The 23,896-nt window shown below is 33.9% G+C and overlaps 1 protein-coding gene across 1 annotated transcript; it reads right to left on the reverse strand.

Annotated features, from left to right (window-relative positions):
* Positions 1-2,516: 2,516 nt before the first annotated feature.
* LOC149225522 (protein SMAX1-LIKE 3-like) lies at positions 2,517-22,288 on the reverse strand. The gene is given in 4 exon segments (XM_089379954.1): positions 2,517-4,415; positions 4,589-4,862; positions 20,232-21,504; positions 21,507-22,288. Coding segments are annotated over 4 exon segments (3,459 nt in total). The 5' UTR covers positions 21,520-22,288.
* Positions 22,289-23,896: the final 1,608 nt, after the last annotated feature.

Below are 23,896 nucleotides of genomic sequence, written 5' to 3' on the forward strand. Positions count from 1 at the left end.
AGCCACTAGAGTGCACAGACTCTTTCATTACCAAGTCTCGACCTCTCTGGTCTTTAATGGGAGGAGTCAAATGTGGTACTCAATTCCCAACAGATCCTCACCGAGATTGTCTGAACCTCTCAAGCCTTCTGTCTGCTCGACACTGTCTTATGCTACAGGTCAGCTCGGCTCTCTGTTTTTCTGCCTCTTGCTTCACCATCTCTTTCCTCTCTTTTTTTTCATTGCTCCCTTCTCTGGTTCTTCCTTTTCTTCTCTTTTCTGTGCTCCGTTTGTTCATGGCTTAAAGCCAATTTGTCCTTAACGGTTTGCTTCCTCTTCCGCCCCTTCGGATCGCCTGCTGTTGTTCGCTTGGAGTTCCCTGCCTCTACGTCATTGCCAACGTCTCATAGGGAGGTGGCCACTTGTCTTCTCACGAACTGCACCAGCTCTTCCTCAACAGTTCAGTATTTTGGTTACACTATGTAATGATTCATCCACCAGCTCAGAGGTCAAATTGGACTTCAGAATTTTATGTGTCGTGGCTTAATTCCCCCATCAAATCTAGTTTCTCCATCGAGCACAATCTCCACAGTTAGATTTGGAGCCCCCAGATCCAATGATGTTCGCTCCTATCGTGCAATTGACTTGCTCGATCGTTAGCTCACGATGAGAGGTGGTTTTCTCTCTCATCCGCTGGACACGTGTTGTGCGATGTATGGAATCACTTGTTCTCAGCCCAAATCCACTTACCGCCCAATATGCCTCCGATATTCCGCCGGTTTTGGAGTGTGGGACCTGCCTTTCGCCTTAGTTCTTTCCCTACGGTTTCCCGGCTTCCCATGCGACCGAGCGCTCGAGGTCTTTCTTTCTCGAGGGGTTTTTCCCAGCACGCATCAGAAATGGCCTCTGTTTCCCAATCCGGGCTTCGTAACTGCCATTTTTTGCTCTTGCATGGTCTCCATGGGCCTCGGTCAGCATGCTTTGACCAAGGTCCTCGTCGTTCTTTGCTGGCTGCAAACTGCCACTATCCAGAGGTCCTCCTAATAGCTCTTTGTTCATAATTTCGAAGTCTGTCCTGATTTGATATAGTCATAGAACTTTGATAATTTTCATGGATCCAATTCAGATCACAAAGCAGCTAAATTGTCATCAACTGGTCAAATAAGTGTTTCGTCGTTCGGGAAGTCACAGGATCAATTCTCCCCGAAGCCCTTGGGGTTAGGCCTAGCTATTGGCTGCGGGGCTTGATACCCTTGATCAAGCTCAGATATTTCACGTGAACTATATATATATATATATAAGAGATTAAGATTTATATTCAAATTAATTATTTTCTTTTAATTAATTTAACTTAAATTAATTAATTAAAGAAAATATCATATTGTCATATTGAGTACTCTATTGACAAGTCATGGTATTGGTCTATTGTTTAACAATTTCCATGATAAAATAGAGGTGAATCTTAATGGTTAAGAATATTGTTTAATTCATATATTAAAATTTTTTATTACTAATAATAATAAAAGCTCTAGAGATAATTCAATTGACTATGGCTGTGAAAGTGAAGTATTATGTATAAAAAGTTTAAGTTTCAAATCCCTTCGATTCACCCTTGTCTATGGAATAGACATGTATAAACCAACCAAATTGCCAATTCCTCTACTCTAGTCACAAAAAAACTAATAATATTTTAAAATAAAATTATAATTTAACTAAGTTTAATAATTTATTTTAATCTATATTATATATATATATATATAACCTTTTCAAACTCTACAATTTATTATAATTTAATTCAAAAACATCATTCATGTAAAGTACTCCTTTTACTCTTCTCGTGTGTATCTATTTGAACATATAGTTTAATAAAAGGACAGTCATTTATATTAAGAACTACTCCTTTTATTCCTCTCGTTCATTGTATCTATTTGAACCTATAGTTTAATATAAGGACAATCATTTATATTATGCTCTACTCTTTTTTTCTTCACGTTCTTTGCATCTATTTGAACAAAGACTTGTAAACATTTGATCTACGTGACATTTGTTATTATACATAGCATCCATTTCCATTTAAAATATAAAACAGTCTTACTGGATTCATCGTCTTCTCAGGATTAATTTATCTCGTATAAATATTATATTACAGAGTCTATTGTGCTGCAGCCAGAGTAGATAAAGCATGTTCACTACGCAAAACCTTATATACCTTTGGACTTTAGATTTAAGATATTTAATTATACTTAATAAACTAATATATTTGCTTATAAGGTTTTGGATTGATGCTGAATGAGTATACTGTTAAGGCATTCTTCTTTGCGATAGATTACTGATTCAAATCTCTAGTGCGTATTTAAATAGATTCAAGAAAAAACACAAAACCATATATTTAAGATATTTAAATATAAAATGACGAAGTATTTAATAAATTTGGAATAAGAAAAATGCTAATTAGTTAAGTTAACATTGTATTTAAAATCTTTAGACATCAACACGAAAAATGCTAATTAGTTAAGTTAACATTGTATTTAAAATCTTTAGACATCAACATAGATATCAACCGTTGTAGGAAGGGTTGAATTAAGGAATGAATTGCTCTGGTCCATCTTCTCAACGGATATCAGTTTAAGAACTGTCTGTGAGGTAAAGTTATGGACGGAAATAAGTTTTACCAAGGCGTTCATGAATACAGCTTCCAACCATTTTGAAAATATTTGATCAGAGTATTGCCATGAAGATGCGGCTATAAAGTGATCCATGAGAGTTCTATCGATCTGCAGATAGCCATTACCTCCGGTAACTCTCGTGAGAGCCCTGTTCAACTCATCCAATAAACTTTCCTTTAACGGCTCCAAGTCAAATGGCTGAAACACGAGGGTTCTGTCTATTAATTTGAAGAAGTTGCTGGGGAAGTAATCCCGAACACAATGTAGAACAGAAAGCTCCTGAGCTGTTAGATAACAGTCTTCTTGTAATGCATTGGTGTGGCTGCAAGTATCAATATAATTCTCTAATGCTTCAGCATGATAATTCAGATCCAATGTTCCTGCTGATGGCTTGCCAATCCTTTTCTCCGCAGTACATTCCTCCATACAGTCAGCCTTGCGCTTGCATGGACATTTCCCCACTTGTTCTTCCTTTATGGGATTGATTTTACTGTAGTGCTTGCAGTCGACTATGGAAACCTTGGATGTGCATGAGGATGGGGAGGTATTAACACCAGCTTGAGCTGTTACTAACAATTTTATATTAGTTTCCTTCATTGCTAGTAACCTCTCCTCGTTCATCCATGATCCAGAAGTATTATGGTATTCTCTTCCAAGAGACGAGGTCATGATTATGATGGCATCATATATACTTACTTCTCTCCTGCTTGAATCATGTAACTTACCTGTTTCCATGGCATTAACTAAACTGTCTATCACAACACTGTCTGCGTGCTCCACTTCTTCCAGTAACACCACAGAACGAGGATTAAGTCTGAAGATCTCTGCAAGCCTTTCCACTGTTCTCGTCCCTCTGAGACCATGGAAATCCTGGTTTGGGGGATTGATAGAATTAAAATTCTTAAATTCAATGCAAGCAAAGTTATGTTCAGAGCCATAAATGATGTCTGCAAGTGACCTGGCCATTTTTCTCTTGCCCATCTTATCAGGTCCCAGAAATAACAACCATGCATCGTGCTTGCGAACAGCACCCTCTTGCCTTTTGGCCATTCCCGACCTGCACCTCAAGACTGTCATTGCGATCGCTTGTGTTATCTTACTTTGCCATTTTACCTTCTCCTCGAGTCCTTTGCACAGCATGCTAAGACTTTCTATGTCGAATTTCATAAACCTTCTGTTAGACATTTCTGTATTTCGACCAAAACTATCATTACCCACTGAAGTTGACATTGAATCTGGAGAGCTTGGATTATCCTTCCAGAAAAGCCCATCAGAAGGTTTATTAGTGCATCGTATAATATCCTCAGCAGAACTCAGCTTGTCTGATATTGTATTTTCATTGTCGCTGGACGATACTGATCTGCCAAGAGCAAGGGTAGTGTCGACCTCCAATTTTCTTTCTTGATGAGATCCAGAAACATTATTTTCAAAAATAAAATTCCTAGTAGAATTGTCAATAGAACGTACAGATCCCATTAGTGTCCAACTGGGGCATTGAGTCGACCCGGGCCTTGGTTGGTTTTGAATAGAGGAAATCCAGCTGGGAGAATTAGAAGTTATACAATTATTTTCCCCGGAATTTATAGTGGACTGTTGCATAAACCAAGGTGCTTGCCACACGGCTGAAACTGTGCTCGACGGGGAGAAATTTTGATGCTGCATTCTCAATTCTGATTGATGTATCTGTCTAGAATCCCGTGGATGAATACTGTGACATTTCTGGTACCATTGCTTGTGCAGACTGCTCAGTCTTTCACCTGAACCTGTGGTCTGGATGGCACACATGGAAATGCAATATGATCACAAAATTCCTCATGAACTGGGTTGCTTCAATGCACAAAGACATTACCTACCTCTGTCAACCCAACAATCTAATTTTTCAGTTTGAGATTACATTGAAACATAGTAATATTGAATCCAATCTAACATTAAACTATGTATACCTCATAAACAGCTGAAGCGGATATGGAGGAGACGTCGTTCTTATGGTTCGGAAGCCAGTAAAGCAGATTATTACGAGCAATTCCCGTTTCAGCGGATTTGGTAAATGTCTTTTTATGATCTCCCAGGATTCCAGCTTTTACATCAAAGCTATCTGAACATTTCGTGCCACACGTCAAATTGCCCATGTCAGCGTCTGAACTTGCAGTTTGGAATTCTAGTGTGTTTGGAAAAGATCCTTTGCCAACCTCCAGCTTCCTATTTTGAATTGTTGCGCTGTGTTATTTCATCGCACAAACACTTCACTCAGTGAAAACGCCTTAAAGACATGAAAAAGTCTCCCCGATATCGTGTTCTTAAAAATGAAAACTTGAAAACTTTGAGATAGGCACATGCAGACGATGTTAAAGACGATAATTGAAGAGTATTTTCAGGAGCAGTTATAGGAATGTTTATGAAATAAACTCGATCTCGAAAATGTTTTGTTTACTGTGCGTTCAATAACGAGGTACTAGAGAAGCAGACATCGACGATAGTCTCACGATTAATCTAATAATAATAACTAATAACTAAGAATTAGGTTTGGATTACGTGATAAGATTGTTTTTGGTGGGTTAAAAGGTTTATTTATTTAATGAAATAGGTTAACTATTTAAAATTTTAGAGGTATTTAAAAAGAGCTAAAGCTTGTTTTTTTTATAGATTATTAGTGGGTAATTCTAGGTGGTGTGGTTTTTTTGAATAATTATCATGAATCAATTTGAGTCAATGATAATTATTTCACTAATAGTTTGATCACTTAGTTATTATAAATTGTCCCCATAGCTAATTTGATTCCTGATTTATGATATATTTTCCTACCATTTGAAAATAAAAACCTTAATACACTCATCTAAATTAATTACATCTTCTTTTTAAGGACGACCATTTATTAGATTGTTTTAGATATTATAAAAAAATATTTTAGTTTTTAATATTTGATTTTTTTATTTGATTTTTTCTAATTTATATATATTATGATTAAGACACTCATTGATTGATGTGAAGTCAAGTGTTCAATTCCTTACTCCAAACAAAATGATATATTAAACATGATAAAAATATAATCATATTAAACTTACAAAAAAATTATATATATTATTTATATTATAAATTATTTCTTTAATAAAAATACAAAATTTCATTTATTAATTAAAATAATATATATCTCATCTATTATCTATAGTTCAAATTCTTTTATCAATTTTCTTTTATATTTAAATCATCAACATAGTTATTAGGGAGAAAAAACATTTTTAAATAACATTGTATGTAAAAATTAATTAAAATGGATATGAAAGAGGCTGAGCATGAGACTATCCAACCTCTTTTTCCAAGACATGCCCATAAACTATTTCCACTTCAAATCGTTCAATATAAAGAGCATTTGTTTCCCATCATGTGATGGTTCATGTGAAATTAGAGACTTTTCCATATATAGATCTTAAAAATAAATTTTCTATGTTGCAAACTGTCTCTTTTATCTAGTTAACACCGTAGAATCATCAAAAGATTTAAGTTTTATAAATAATCTCCTTTATAAGCCAAAATTATATGATGGGTTTTGAATCCTTTAACATAAATTTAGGTCACGAGTCTTTGAGAAAATAAATAATTTAATTTAGTTACTAAGTTATAGATTATAATTCCTTCCCCTCTTGACTTGTGTAAGCAGAATATATAAGCAAGTGGTATATTTATTCCTTTACAAAAATCATATATAATGGACAATTGTCTAGCGCTAGGTTATAAGTATTTTAAATATTGTAAGGTATTTTTAGGGGTAGAGTAGAAGTTACCCTTGGCATATGATAGATTTTGCAAAATGCGAAAGAAATAAGTTAAGAAGGATTATCTGAAAGGTCCTTCAATAAAAAGATACTAAGAAGTTAGATAAAACTGTGAAAATAATTATAAGCAATGTATTAAATTATATTACTAAAAAATAAGTATAGTATTAAATTATATTGCAGTAAGTATGGTTTGTATAAGAATTTCTTTTACCAAGAATACTTAACTAAGAAGTTAGATAAAATTGTGAAAATAATTATAAACAATGTATTAAATTATATTACTAAAAATAAGTATAGTATTAAATTATATTGCAGTAAGTATGGTTTGTATAAGAATTTTTTTTACTAAGAATAATTAATGGTGTTATTTTACTCCAAGAGATTTATTTACTTAACATTTTAGTAATCTTTTCTAAAAAAAATTTCCACTTTTTGTGTTTACTTATATATTATTATGTTTATCGTGTCTTTTTAGGTACCTACTATTATCTTCTCTAGATATATTTCAAGTTCTTCCATGCAAGAGTTTTGGTACCTACTATTATCTTCTCTAGATATATTTCAAGTTCTTCCATGCAAGAGTTTTGTTCATAATGGCTAATCGTATAGTTTTTGGACTTCAAGGATGAACATTACCATGTACATATTCAAGTGCAGGACACACATTGATACTCAAGTGCCTTTCTCCTACTAGATCATAATATATATGTTTGTGAACATTTTCTTGAAGGAATATGTTCTGGCAATAATTTTGACAATAATATGTTTGAATTCCATATATTGATCATATTTTCGAAATTCATTTCTCCAACCATTTCACATTTTTAACCATGTCATCTTCACATATGACCTTGTAGTCTATCCTAAGGGTATAGAGGTCAAAAACAAGATTTATCCAACTAAACCATCTCATCTGACCTTGTAGTCTATCCTAAGGGTATAGAGGTCAAAAACAAGATTTATCCAACTAAACCATCTCATCTGCTATATCATTTCTTCACACATGGTTGGACTTAAGGTTGTTATGACTATCCAACTATATTTCATCTTTCTTTTTAAGGATACCAAAAAAATTATTATTTTTCCTTATTGATACTATATTATCGATAACTTTGAGTATGTAGCCTAGCCTATATTGTAAATATCATTATCATAAAGTATATTGATTAAAATTTTTAGAAATTGGTATCATATCCCATTTCTTATGTAAATATTAACATTTACAAGCTCTCTATCTATACTCGCAATTCTTCACAGTATTTCTATTTCTTGCGGAAAGAAAGACTAACTCAATTGCTTTTGAAATAATTAATATACTATGACTATTTTTTTATAAACATTGTAATCCAATATTCAATATATGTTTTTGAAAAACATGAACTTGACTTCATAACTCACTCATGATAATTGTCCTCACTACACACTTTGTTATAAAAAGAATCGCAAATAAAAAAATATTCTTAGACCCTGCATTAAATAAATATTTTTTATTTATAATTGTGTACCACTTAACTAAGGGCATACCCTCTCCATTACGTTTCCCATATAGTAAAAATTTAAAACCCCTTGCATTGAGATTGCTTCATAAGCCTCCCGATCGACCACCACTTAATGCACATGTATTCGTTCACTTTATAAACATTAAAAATCAGCCTTCAACCCCGTTCGACGGCTTGGGGTGCAATTTTTTTATTTATTTTTTAAGTTTGTGAATAATTTTTTTTTTAAGATTTTAATGATAATGCTTTAATAAATTTATTTAATTAATTATGTTTTTGTTTTTGTTTTTTTTTTAAATTTGATTTTGTTGGGATTATTATAATTAATTTATGTTATTTTAAATGTTTTTAATTCAATTTTAGTAGTTGTTTAAATTTTGTTGGTTTGTTTTTAAATTATTTAAAAGGTTTTAATTATTTTTGTTTTGTTTTTTTTTTTTAAGTTTTGTTTTTGTTTTTTTTTAAATCAGGATTGTTTTTATTTTTTTTTATTTTTTATTTTTTGTATTTATATTTATTTATTTTTCAATTTTTTTATAAATATTTTTAAATAGTTTTTGTTATTATTTATTTATTTATATTTTTAATTCTTATTTTTTATAGCTTAATTTTGTTTTTGTTTTTTTTTACATTTTCATGATTGATTTTTTTTGTTTTGTTTTTTTTAACATTTTCATGATTGATTTTTTTTTTGGTTAATTTTTATTTTATTTTTATGTTTGATTTTTTTTTGTTCTTTTTAATATTTGTTTTTTTTTTAATTTTATGTTTATTTTAATATATATGTTTATTTACTTTTTGCTTTTTTTCATTGTTTTAATTTTTAAATTTATGTTTTCATTAATCTTTTGGAATTTTAATATTTTTAGAAGTCATGATAAAATCTTTTACGCCATTATTTCAAAATATCAAAAATTTATCCTAAAAAAATAGACCTTATTTCAATATCAACACATCAACACTTTTCGTTTTCACGGTGTTTTTTGCACAAAAAATTGGTTTTCACTACAATTTTTAAAACATGTTGAAAATTTACCCTAGAAAAAAAAGTGTTATTCCAAAATCAACACTTTTCCTTTTCGAGTTGATTTTTCATGTTTTTTGGGGATTTTTTGGCTAGAGTTCTCATTTTGAGTTTATAATTCTCATTCCAAAGTTTACATTGTTTTGACTTGTGCTTGGAGGATATTATTGTAAGGGTCTAGGGTTTGGCATTGATTAATAATAAGCTTCAATAAGAGAAACTTACTAAAGGGTTTTCCTCTCAAGAGAATAGAGGTTTTGACCCTGGCAGAGAGCCAACATCTTGTGTTCTTGTTCTTATGTTTTGGTAGAAGTTCGATGAAGTAAACACATACAATAATAATAATAAGAAGAAGATCAAGCTAACAAAGATAAATTGAAAAAGTGTTTCACAAATTGTTATCAAGTCCAGAAGAATCACACTACACCTAATTTCCCTTGATTCTTCAACATGGTATCGGAGCTAAGATGACACATCAAGAAAAGGGCATCTCAAAAATACTACTAAAGGAAGGACATCTACAAAGTTGAAGCATCTAGCCAAGAAGTCTCAATCACATCAAAGGACAAGAAGGTCTACCATCCATCACTCATCAAGGAAGACTACAAATTAAGAAGAAGAGCCTTACATAAAGGCACCTACAAGAAGAGAAAATCAAAGAAGGAATTACATCAAGCTATAAGTCATCAAGCAAATCTCAAGCAAGTCCACTTGGAGAAAGAAACTTGAATAACATCAAGTGATCAACTCTTCAAGGAGAAAGGAAGGCAAGCCATTAAGTCTTCAAGGAGAAAGTAAGTCCTCTATATCTCAAAATCTATCAAGTATATGTCCCCTTTTGAATATACATAAATGTCTTTTTGCAAGGAAAGCAACAAATTGGTAGGTACCAATAACTTTCTTGCATGGAAGAAGAGGACTGATTTACTTCTCAAGGAGAATGAACTCCTAGAACACATCAAAGGGAATGTTACTATTCCTACTAAGGAAAAAACTTAATCCTTAGCCAAGTACAATAAGGATGAGACAAGAGCTCAAAGGATTTTGATAGAATCCATCAAGGACTCTCTCATTAGTTATGTCTCCAAACTTGAAACATCAAAAGAAATCTATGATAAACTAGTAGAGCTATTCTCAGTAAGCACAACTAGAGAAGTGATATATCTACGAAATGAATTGTATAAGATTAAGATATCAAAGGAATGAATAACTCCCTACTTCTTGAATATCTTTGAGATGAGGTATCAACTTCAAGAGCTAGGGGAAGTTATGTCCGACAAGGAAATGGCAATTGTAGTACTCAATGCTCTACCCAAGGATTGGGGTAAATTCACATCAAGCATATATTCCAAGAATGAAGCTACCCCACTAAGTGAAATGTGGTCTCTATGCAAAATAGAGGAAACAAGACTCAAAGCAAAGGAAGATGTGGGATCAAAGGAGTAAGCTTTTGCCACCATGGCCAAGGGCAAGAGAAAATTTGGAAAATTTGGTCCATGAAGAACAAACAACAAAGATATGTCCAAAATCGAATGCTATGGATGCCAAGAATATGAACACTAAAAAAGGAATTGTCCTAAACTGAAGAAGGAAAACAATAATAAAAGAAAAAGGGAAGAAGCTCACATGACTCAAGAGGTGAAATAAGAAGAAAATAAGCAAAAGAAAGAAGATCCTCTAGATCTCTACTATGACTAAGTCAAACTCCTTACTTAAAGTCTTCTTTCAAATTTTTGAGTAGTATAGGAGGATGTAGGAATAGAATAAAATTGCATGCCTAGAAACATCTTCCAGAATCTAGAAGCATGATGTACATAGAGTTCAAAATACTGATGTAAAAGGAGCATTTATAAATAGAACAAAATGCATGGTTAGAAATATCTTCCAGAATATAGGAGCATGGTAGATATAGCTCAAGATATTCATGTAGAAGGAGCATACCTAGTATAGGGCCTCATCCACAATGAAATAAAATTGATCATGATTAAGAATCTTAGAAGTCCTCCATCATAAAAAGGAAAGAAACATTTGTAGGGTAAGGGTCTTCAAGATCCTATGATGGAATCTTCAAAAGAAGATTCATAAACAAAAGCAGATGCCTCATTGGGAATCCGATTCATGGGATTTAGGAAAAGGATGATATGTAGGCAAGCTAAGATGAATTAAGAAGGGCCACACCAAAGACAACCAAATGAAGTGAATATGATCAAAGGAGAATCAAGATGAGGTATGTAGGCATCAAAGTTTACTCATGTTATCATATGTATATTATTGAGTCATGGGAATAGTTTTATGAAATGATCAAGTATGAAAGAATATCTTTGACCAATAACATGCTCGAAGGCATGTAATACAATGCAATGAAGGTCAACAAAAGGAAAATACCCACATAAGGAGTATATGATTGCTAACTAAGAAGCAAGAAGAAATGTTGACTAGTCCAAGATGAAAAATTACTAGAAGGTGTTTGACCAATCTATCCATGAAGAAGAAAATGAAGAAAGAGATCAAGCATGTGAAGAACACCATGATCACAAAGAATCTCTCTATTTGAAAAATATACTTTGAAGATATCTCCTAAAAGAAGGCATGGCAACTCTGACAAAGGAAGAAAAAGATCAAAGGACCCTTGACACCTATGAAGGCCTTGGAGATATGAAAGGTGAAGATAACTGATTCTACTCTACGAAGATGTCATGATGAAGAAGCCATCCAACAAAAGAACCTTTTAATGTTGAGAAATACTAGGATGCAGTCATGAAGGGCTACCAGATCAAGGCATGGGAACAAGCAAGTACAAAGAAGCATCCATGTGAATAATAGTCCGAAGCATAAACAAGATGAGAAGAGAAAAACCACAGATAACAAGAGAACATGATATATGACAAGAAGGCCACTTCCCACAAAGGAAGAAATGACATGACAAACCAAGAAGGAAAGTGATCGATGGATGGTGCCCTACCAAGAAGAAGTTCGAACGAAGACTTCATGACATCAAAGAAAGGAAGGAGATCAAGCAGTTAGAGGACCCACGAAGAAGCAGTTCTTGATGAATGGAGAAGTCCCTAGCTAAGAGGGAGTTATAACAAGTTCCAAATTACAAAGGAACTTGGACAAGTACCTTGTCAGAGGATATTTGGGCATGTCTTCCTCAATTGAGATGAAGTGATAGACACAACATTTTTGTCTTCACTTGGGAAGAAAGAATGGGAGGATTGGATAATCATCTGGCATCTGATACTCTTTGAGGATGTGTAGGGAATCCAAGACAAGAGTAGGCAAGAGGACCGATATTATTTGAGGGCTAGGAACCCAAGGTAAGAATAGTCCTATAAGGTCATACTCAGTGAACACCTGGGTGGGTATGTACCTTGAGAGACAATGACTAAGGTATCTATAAGTCATTGATCTCGTCAACATTGTTCTCTGATCTATTGAGAGATAGAGCTGTCAGTCAAGGCCTGGTTGTGAAAACAATGTTGGTTACTATGATGCTATAACAGATGGATTTCCAATCCAGTTTATCTTATGTGAATTATTCAAGATTGAAACATAACCAAACACCTTTTAATGTTGTATGAATACCTCCCTAGTTAAGAGGGAGTGCTGCAAGAAATGTAACTAGGTTCGGTCTTCATAAATGTACTTTTGATATTTGTATTTATAAAGAAATATTGTTTTTATAATATATGTCAATGAGTTTCTTGCTCATTGTAATAGGTCTAACAAAGATTAAAGTGTTATAGGTGGGTCAAATAGTCAAAAGAAAATGTTGAATACCTTAAGGGCATGTTACTATAGGTATACTTATGTATTATAGTCAAAGAAGTCACCTCCAAGCAAAGTCAAGTCTCCTCCATGCATGTGACACCACTAAAGAAGCAATCCGAGCTATATATGTCAAGTCGTCCTTCTAGTTGGCCTAAAAGGAGGGACAATCCTCTATATATATAGGTTGTCCACTCCATCATAACGTCAAGCATTCCTCTCTTAAATCAGTGAAGGTAGACGGAAAGAAATGGTAACAAAAGGAAAAGAAAAGGGTCTCCAAGAACAACGAGAAGGAGGAAGAAACACTGAGCCTTATAGGTCTGTTCTAGGGCAGCTGTAGTCACACGTGCAAGGAAAAAGGAGGGTTGTCCCTGCGTTTATGACAATAGCAACTCACAGTCAACTATCTATCATTGTTTGGGGTTAAATCTAGGTCTACAAGGCCTCCTACTTAAGCGTAGAAGAAGGGTACTCAAGCGAAGGGCTGTAGGATAGTCATACAACACCAAGTAAACCTCCAACGCATGCAACAGATTAGGGCTGTAGGATAGTCATACTAAGTTTGTACCTAAACCTCAAGGGAGAAGCTCATTTGGTCAAGAGGAAAGGGATCATCAAAAGGAAGGAGTCTCATCATAGACCAAGAATAAGTGTCTCTTCTAGAGCTAGTGCAACAAGGTCTATGAACAGTTGAAAGAAGAATGAAGTGTAGGTAGAAGGAAGATGAAGTGTTGATGAATGAAGTGCCGAAAGTAGGAGGACAAAGTGTCGGGAAACCAAAGTGCAAAAGGAGGAAGGATTTGACTTGTGCTTGGAGGATACTCTTGTCAAGGGTCTAGGGTTTGGCATTGATCAATAAGAGAAACTTACTAAAGGGTCTTCCTCTCAAGAGAAGAGAGGTTTTGGCCCTTACAGAGAGCCAACATCTTGTGTTATTGTTCTTATGTTTTGGTAGCAGTTTGATGAAGTAAACACATACAATAATAATAATAAGACGAAGAAAATCAAGCTAACAATGATAAATTGAAAAAGTGCTTCACAATTTGTTATCAAGTCTAGAAGAATCAAACTACACCTAATTGCCCTTGATTCTTCAACAATTTTGTGCTAACCTCTGCTAGAAAGTGGGTTGCGGGGAGAAGGTATGCATCAGGCTTGATCCAATCAAAGGAATGTCAATGAGCACTCATATATTACATTTCCACTTAATACAATGCCTCTTACATAAAGGTTTCTCTTTTTTGGCCCACTTAGGGAGGATTGATTGTGCTCCTTTCAATTCTCTCTGCTAGCCTAATGCTCAGGAGTTGGGGATTCCAGTGGTTCTTGAGGTGAACTAGAATTCCTACCACTTGAACCTCTCCATTATTGGTATTTCTCTTTCCATTGGGCCAAACAAGCTTGCTTGGGCTAATTTGGTTTCTGGTGGGGACATCCCTACCAATGGGGTTTACTCATATTTAACTTCGTTGTTCCCAATGGAGCCTCAGTCTGAGTGGTTGGCCTATATATGGAGGTGGAATACCTCATTGAAGATCAATTTTTTTTCTTGGGTGGTCTTGCACAATCAAATCCTCACATGGGACATTTTCTCCGAAAGATATTTTTTAGGCCCTAGTTGTTGTTTTCTTTGTGAATTGGCCCTGAAAATGTTGATCACCCTTTCTTACACTATCCTTTTGTGCTTTATGTTTAGGTGGAGATCACACTCATGCTAAATGTGAATTCCATGGTGGTCCGATCATCCATTTCCACTTGGCTTTCCAATTAGGAAGTTGCACAAAAGGATTTTCATTTCCTTCCCTTATATTTCCTTTGGGGTATCTGGACTTGGTGGAATAAATTCATTTTTGAAAACCAAATACCAGATAGACACATTACCAGTCTGGGAATTCTAAATTATTTCATGGAGGTGGGTCCTTGGGTGCCATTTGATCATTGTTGAGTGGCCTCTTTTACTCAACTTGATTATTCCCACCCAGTTGGCTTTTTTTATGGTGCTTGCATTTAGGAAAACTATGGTTGTGGAGTTTATATAGCACTGGACTAGTTTTCTAACTACATGTTCTGTTGGTCGGGTAGCTTTGGCACCAACTGTAGAGCAGAGATTCTGACTCTCTAGGGTGTGCTATAGATTGTGGTATGGCTCACAATCGATGAGATCACTGTTGTTGGAGACTCTAAATCAGAAATTGAGTGGGTGCAAGGTACTTCTTATCTGGATGTCCCTTCCCTGTATCATTGGACTGAACAGATGTTGGTCCTTCCACTCTCCTTCAATCACATCTCCTTTTCCCATATATATCGGGAGTAGAATTCAGTGGATGATGCATTGTCGAAGAGCGGTTTCTTAGTGCTTCCTGAATTCTTCCACTACAGCCTTTGGCATCTGGGTGTGCTATAGGAGTCTAGTCATTTCTATTTTGGACTGATTTTGGCACTTCTTTTTTATCTTTTTTGGCTTTTTGCAACACTTCTTAGATATGAATCGTAACTTCTTTTCCATGTATTTTATTTGATGCTCCATGAGGTAGCTCTTTCCTGGCATTTTGGCGATTAACTTCCCGAGAAGTACTATGTTGTCGGTGATAATGTTCATTAGATGAAATTTTAACCTAAAAGTGTCCATTGAGATTTTTAAGTAATTTCCATGTCATAAAGTGTAAACCAATCAAATTCCTTTAAATTTAAAAAGAGGTACATGTAAATATTTTGGAAGGAAAAGAAGAAAAACTTCTTCTTTTTTTAATTCTATTTTTGGTTTATCTTCTTATAAGTTTACTCAAATTTCAAGTGTAGACACTTGTTGGATGCATAATTAAATTATGCATCCAATGAGTACCCATAATACATAATTTTGAGAAGACCAACATCGATAAAAAATGAAGATACACTAAAAAAACATGTTCAACACACTTTTTTAATGTATCTTCAAATTTTATTAATATGGGTTCTCAAAAGTATGCATGATGGGTACTCGTTGGATACATAATTTAATTATGCATCCAACGATTGTCTACATTTGAAATTTGAGTAAACCTATAAGCAGATAAACAAAAAAAACAATTAAAAAAATAGTTTTCTTATTTTCCTTCGAAATTCATAACATTTATTTGATTTTTTTAACAATTTTTTTTTTTTTTTTGAGGCAACTTATAGGCTGAAATTTCTTCTAATGGTTCAGAGAACCATGCTCTATGTAATATATTTTTTCAATAAGAGTTGGTTAAGTTAAAAAAAAATAAAAAGATTTCAAACTGATTTCAGTTTAAAAGAAAAAAAAATAAATTTTGTGATTTCAAACTGATTTCAAACTCATTTCAAAATTGCAATTGTATTTATAATTTATAATTTTAATAATATAAAACTTTATCCATCAAAATTGAATACCCACAACCTCGATGCAATATATGTGCTTGATACCTCGAATAGGTATGGCTTGATTGATCTTCGTGATTTTTTCCCAATTGGGTCTTTTTGATGGTGCATAGAAAGGTGGCAAATGTGGGTGTGGGCCACATATACTCAACCCTGAACTAGAATATTGTTTTTACTAGCATGGGGAGGGTACAAACTTCAAGGCCGAGATTGTGCCACTTTGGGGACTCCTTAAATGTGTGAAATAGTGGGAGATTGGATCTATTAAGATCACTGGGGATTCAAAATCTGTCATTGAGTAGGTGTTGGGACAATGATGGATAGTTCTATCTATGGTGGAGGATTTTTTGAATTTTGATCTGTGATATATTTTGGTTTTTCGCCTTTCTACTTATCAGTTTTTTTGGATTATGTTTGAATCTGAAACACCTGTCTGAAGGTTATTGATAGTTTTACTAGCTTTTATGGCTATGTCTACAAGATGCATAGGATTGATATATTCCATCTGCTGTATCAAACACTTATTAATCACAGCAAACACTTATTAATGAAAGTGTTATGTTCTTTTCCGTCGATATGGCTTGATTGATATCACGTATAAGTATGGCCGAGACTATAGCGATAATCTAAAAATCGAAAAAAACTACGGACAGTTGGATCTTGTGATTGAGCAATCTCCAAAGATAAAAATATGAATTTTACTCATTTTTTTATACATCACGAATGGGTATGATAGACAGTGAATATTATAATTTTAATAATAGTTGAATTTGTATATCGTGTAATTTTATGTTATTACATAAATTTGATATTGTTGAAAAACTCGTTAAAAATCCTTTCAAACTATTGGTTACCAAATTAACTTATAAACAAATTTACCTCATAAGACAAGAAAACGTTTTCGTCCTCACAAACTCCAATACCTAGACTGTTCACAGATTTTTGTTTGATTTCCAAAGGAGTATTGCAAATCATGAGGAGACTTTGTAATTAATCTATTTGGCCTTCAGATCAAAGTTAGGAGGTTTAGTATTACTAGTAAAGCGGTTTACTTAGAGTCAACGGATTCACAGGTTTTTCTTTGATTTCCAAAAGGAGTATTAGAAATTAATAAGAGTCATTGTTATAAGTCTATTTGGTCTTCGGGTCAAACGAGGCAAGGTTTACTATTGGTATTATAGTATTAGTTGGCTTTACTGGAAGTTAAAGTTACAAATTAAAGTCAACAGTAATGGAGGACGGGTTTAAAAATCCTTTTTATTTCTATATAGTTTTAAAGGTTCTTGGCTGCAAAATTGTCAAAGATCACTGGATGATGGAACTAAAAACCTTTTTATTTTTATTTTCAAAGATGTGTATAGAAATTAATGCAAAGAATAAGTTTATGGGGGTTCAAGTCGTAAAAAAAATATGCACATGGAATGCAAAGAATAAGTTTATGGGGTTCAAGTCGTAAAAAAAATATGCAGATGGTGATATAGGATGAAGTACCAAGTAAAAGCCATTTAAATAATCAAAGGATACTTTTAATTATACCATTAAACAATTTGGAAAATAGTTATTTATGTATTTCATATAGCTGGTAATTTATTGATATGAAAATTTAGGGAAAGAAATAAACTTTGCCCATGGCTAAGAGGAAAAGGATTGAGTAGATTATTTTTAGAAAATATAATAAAGAAATAAAGAATGATATAAATTTATATTGATTGTAAAATGGGGAAGGATTACTTGCATCAAGAATAGTTATTTTTAAGAACATATGGAGTTAAGAAATAGAGTATTAATATTTTAAAAATTACAATGTTATGTTTAAAGATGATATTTATTAGCTGATTTGATTATTAATCTTTGTTAGGAATTATGTTTAGTTTATATTTTTAAAATAAATTATAAAGAAATGGTAGAATGAGAAAGTCAAGATCTACATTCCTTAAAATGGAAAACAATTTTAAAACTAAGTATGTAAAAAAAAATAAAAACTTCATAGGACACATTTTGTGTAATAAGCTACCCACACAAGAGGTCCTTCAAGAAAGAAAGTTCATTGGGTCCAGGCATTATAGTGAATGTTATCATTTGGAAAAAAATATTTATCATAAAATCTTGGAATGTTCTTTAATAAAAACATGTGAAGAATGTTCTTTAATAAAAACATGTGAAAAGAGATAGAAAAGATGATAGAAGTATTGAATCTTGAGAAGGTGAATATACTAAAGAGGATTTTACAACCTAGTATTCCACTCAAGAACAAAGCACTACTATTCAATATAGCTCGGAGAGTATATCTTTCCAAAAACCTAAACCTATTTGAAAATAAAGAAACATTTTCTCTCGGATGTGTAATTTAGTTTATAAATATTTTAAATGCCTACCTAGTGAAAAATCAAACTCTTACTCTCATTTTGAAGAGATAATAAATAAGGGCATCTCTTAAGTCTTTTTTATGGTGCATATGAGGGGAAATCTCCTAATAGAAGCTTACAAGGAATTCTGCACTTATTTTCAAATCATAGAGGAATTTAATAATTTTTATGAATTGATGAGTTCCAAAAATGGTTTTACTACTTGCAAAAAATAGTTTGGTGTAACTCAATTACAATTTTTTGGTATCCATTCTTAAAAGTTGGATTTGGTTTAGAAAGTAAAACTTGCTTCATTTTAGGCTCTATAAAATCTAACTATTATCTTTAACAAACTTTTAAGATATTTTGTTCTCTATTTTGTTTGTAGATATAATTTATAATTTTTTTTAATGTCAAAGATATACGAATGCACAAAAACTTAATTACACTTATAAATACTATGAAAATATGAATACATCTCTATTTATATTAATAAAATATATATTCTTTAGATATATATTCTTTCATCTAAATAAAATAAAACTAATTTATATAATTTTCAACAAAAAAATATTAAATATTTCTTTTACCCTATCATTTTATTTTAAATTTAATGAATATGGTTTATTTTTTACTAAATTAATTTGAATGTAAAATTATTAGGAAATCACTTATTAATATGATAGATTTTATAGATTTAACCAAAAAAAACATAAACCCTATTAGTGGATCACTGAAAGTCTTAGATCTAACCCTATTAATTTAATTATTTTAAATTTTTGAAATTAAAATCAATTAAAATATAATTATATTATAAATATAATTATTCAATTTCAAAAGTAAAATAATCATACAATTTCATAGATATCTAAAAACACTGATCGTTGAATTGACTCTTTCACTTAGACCATGTGACATTAATGCTTAGCGGATTAACCGAAATAGGTTGGATATCTTTGGCTGGTTATAAGCCATTGGCATGGAAGGAATTTCCTGTCTCATAAAATCTTTAAAATATTTATAAAAGTTGTAATGTATATTTTCATAAATTCTAATAATCAAATTGATAGATAATAAAAAATATTTTATAAGCAATCCTATTTTAGGTCCAAAAACTGTCCTATTTTAGAAGCAAGTGACTTTCGTAAGGAAGGTTACAATAACAGTTTGTTTTCAGTTCGGAGTCCGATTTGCACAAAACGTTAATGGAAAGTCAGATCCTCCTTTAATTTCGTCTCCATAAAGTGCTCCCTAAGCAGATTTAATGCAGAAGCAAGTGACAGGGATGTTTCACCAACAGGAAAGTTACAAGGTTTTAAGTAATATTCACCAACAAGTGAGAATGGAGTTCAACAAATTATTGAATTTAATTAAATTAATTATAGTTGGCCTACGAGACACGATTGAAACAGAAGGAACAAAACATAAGATGTCTTAACGTTGAGCCTTCTTCCGATTGCAGTATTAGGTTTTGTGGGGCAGTGGGCACTAACAATGCGAAATTTGTTTGTTTTAAACAGTAACTATAAACAATCAGTTACAGTAAACGATAGAAGCAATTGAGCTTTGCACTAAGATAAAGATAGAATATATCGAGGTCAGTTAATCTTTAATTTTGGTGAGGAAATGTTTGACCTATATGAACCAGTCTCTGAATCCTACCATTGCAACGAAACTTCTCACTGAAAACAAACTCCTAGAAATGTAACGGTTCAATATACATTACATAACCGAATTATGAATCAAATAAACAATAACAAAAATTGGGAGAAGGATAGGAATTCTTGATTTCAAACCTGGAAGAGAGAGTCAGGCTGAGGCCTCCTGCTGGAACAGTTAGCGTCTGCAGTGCCCACTCAGACTCCAGAGATGGCCGCTTTGTATTACAGCGCAGGTAGGTCTGATACGTTGCAGTACCCAGCAACAAGAGCCGATCAGCATAACGACCCAACATTCTTCCCAGCTCCTTCACAACGCGCCCAACAGGAGAATAACAATAACGATTCCGCGAATCCATTGTAAAGTCATCGCTCTCATGGTTTTCCAACGTCCATCCAAGGTCTCCCACATAAACAATACAATTAGCTCCATGATCATGGCAACTCTCGATAATTCTCCTCAGCTCTGCAAGCCTGAGCTCAACTTCTTCCCACAACCCCAAAAACTGAGGAACAATAAACCGAACGGTCTTCAAAGCTTGGGGTACATTTCCCGACTCAACGTACGCCATAGCCTCTTTCACAATACTCTCTGTATAATGCTCCTCCTCGCCTACAACAGCTATGTTTTTTCTCCTCTCTCCCTGCATTAATGCGCGGATCAGAAACTCCACATCATTGCTTCTCGTTGCCTGTGAGTACATGAATTCTGAATTGTTCATGACAGATTTTTGCCTCAGAAAACACAAATCTGAGGGCGTTTCTTGTTCTTGTGTCTGATGGCGGTGGTAACATATGTAATTCTTCCGGTCTTCGGCTGTGATATGTTTGAATGTGATATTCTGTGAATCTGAAGAAGCTGAGAAGGTGAATGGGAGATGGCTGGAAGTAACCGCCGCTCTGGTTAGGGTTAAGGCCTCGGCCTCCACGTTGTTTTTAACATGGTCACTGCAAAAACCGGCCTCTCGCATGACTCTGCTGACGCTGGGGTCGTCGAGAATCGATATGATAAGCTGCTCCATCTCCACCTTCACGCCCAGCAGGGGTTGATGCTGTTGCTGCTCTACACATCCTCTACGTTGGTGCGCTTGCGCTCTTTTCAGAGCGGCGACGAGCGCGTTCGACAGCGAAGCCGGTTGACCTTGGATGACCGCCGGCAACCGGTTCAGGGCCACGTTGAAACACAGTTCCAGCGCCCGACATTGCAGAGAGGAGGCTGAGGGCCCGCCGGGATGGGGAAGACCATTGCGGGACTGCAAGCAGGCGCGGCGCAGGAGACTCGAATCCGAGCTGAGCAACGTCGCTGCGACATGCAGGGGTGTGGCCTGTGCGTGGCCCCGTCTCCTGGCTAACACTAACGCGGTTTTTATTATTGCTGTCGCCTCGGCTGTGAGTGTCTGATGCACAGAACAGCCCCGGTTCTCATTTTCTCGGATCCTTATCACATATATTTCTCTCAAACGCCTTTGGGTTCTGTATTTTATGCAAGGCTCTGCAAAACCTGGAGTCCCACTCTGGCCGAAAACTGGGTCATTTCTATCCTCCCCCCACCTCAAAAAAAACCCGTCAGTCCCAGCGGTTTCGATTCAGCTCCGGCCCCAAAAGTGGGTGGTTTCTTTCAAAAGGCAATGAAAGCTACGAACTTTGTCAATCCCTCTCACGCCTATGTGTAGTTCTAACAAACTGGCACTGGTGGAGATCCATCTGTTACTATGAGTAGAAGCGTATATTAGAAAATAACCTGGCAGTACAAATTTGCATGTACTTTCTTTCGCTAAAGGTTTGACAGTTTCTCAGCCCTCGTCCATGTCCAGCGATACAAAACTAGTACATGTCCATTTTCACCTCGGATTTGTTTTGTTATTCTCAGGAAGTATACAGGAAGAACTCAACATGCCAGTAGCAATTTTCGCCCCTTTCCTTTGACCAGAATCTCAGCACTTTCTCAATCCAAGTCAGTCCATAGAGTTTCAACAAACTGCTGAACTATTACTTGCTTTTCTCTTTGGATCTGAAGGGGTTCGTGTCCAAAATTATCTAGATTTTTTTCTCTAATGGCCGACTTTGCTTAGTGGATAGGCTATGGGCTGCTACTGGTACCCACTTTGCAGGAGGTTTTTTAAAGTGGGTGTCTCCTTCATACAGGAAAACAACGACAGCGGTCTATAACACTGCAAAAATTCGATCGACTTCGACCAGACCTATGCCCATTGCCTTCCAAAATAGAACCTAAGGTGAAATATACCCTTTCGCCAATTCCAAATTTTTACCGGTTGCGGATCAGATTTGTCTGGCATTTTATCTCCTGCCTTTTGGGACCGCCAGCACCACCGACTTATAAAATATACGATACAAGGACGTTCCTAACCCATTGCTTCTTTCAGTCTTCACAAGCAGTTTTTTTTTTCTCTCGATCCCCTCTCTCTGTCGTTATAATCGTGCTTTTATCCGTACTGTGGGACAGACTCCATTGACAAAAGAACGGTTTATTTCTGCTCTTATTCCTTTGCTGATTCCTAGGGTTAAAGTGTTTATTATCTTTGTATTGTATAATTCTAATGGCCACCAATGGTTTCGAGAAGTGTAAATCTCGTCCCGTGGGTGTCGGTTTAGTTCTGCGCTTAATCTTTTAGTTCTGTGTTTATGATCCATGTAAGCCACCAATGGGTTCGAGAAGGTTAAATCTTGTCACCATGGATGTCTGTAAGGCTTTACAATCGGTGCTCACCTCATAGCCCATGTTTCCGATACTTGTGGATCTTTGTAGATGCTAAGGGTGGTTTTCTGTGTGTTCTTTATCATGAGGATAAGCTTAGATTATATAATTAATTAATCTATCCACTAGAATTCACTTGCATTTCATGTCATATGCATAAAGTGAATCTGTCTTATCCAAAATTAAATGGTGTATAATATAATCTAGCTTTCACACTACTTGAATAAAAGACCATTTAAATTTAATATATTATAAAACAAAAACGAGTAGTATTCTCAATTTTAACTTTGTCCCTCACTATTTATATAAGAGCCATTAAGAACTAGTTCCATGACTTTACATTTATTTTTATTTGAACAAAAATGATTCATGTTATAGGAAATGAAATTTAGAGGAAATAAAATAAAGAAATCAAACCAATAAAAAAAACAACAATGCTTTCAACAAGGGCATAACTTATCACAACACCACATATCAAGTGGGCTCACTCAACGTGTGGGGCTTGTGCAAGCTTTATGAGATGACAAAAACAATGCTATATTGCAATCACACATAAACCTTTGTCATAAATATATTAATTTTTTAAAGAGTGATAGATTACATTCACATGCTTTCATCACACTCTTTTGAGAGTTAGCATGTATATATATGAAAGAGAATAGGGGCCATATATATATGAAAGAGAATAGAGGCATGCTTGTTATTTTAGTTAAGTTTAGATTGTATAATTATTTGTTTGGTTTTTCATGTTATATGTATAGTAAAATAAATGTTTTCAAAATTAGATAGTTTATATTATAATCTAGCCTTTACAGAATCTAAATAAAAAATAATCATAATTTAAATTAAAATTAAAATATATTATAATAAATAAAATGAATTAGTATTCTCAATTTCAACCTCAAACTTTTTATATAAGATCCATTAAAGATCATGTTCATGAATTAAAATTTATCTTTATTTATTAAGTTTTAACTAAGAACAAAGTGATTCTTTAAAATACTCATTTCTTAATAAATTAAATTTAGAGGAAATAAAATAAAGAATACGGAAAATAATTAAAAACTAAATAAATAAAGAAAAACAA

The sequence above is a fragment of the Pinus tabuliformis genome, chromosome J, assembly GCF_031772625.1.
Source record: "Pinus tabuliformis cultivar Carrire ecotype Pingquan chromosome J, CPIR1, whole genome shotgun sequence".
Taxonomy (NCBI): domain Eukaryota; kingdom Viridiplantae; phylum Streptophyta; class Pinopsida; order Pinales; family Pinaceae; genus Pinus; species Pinus tabuliformis.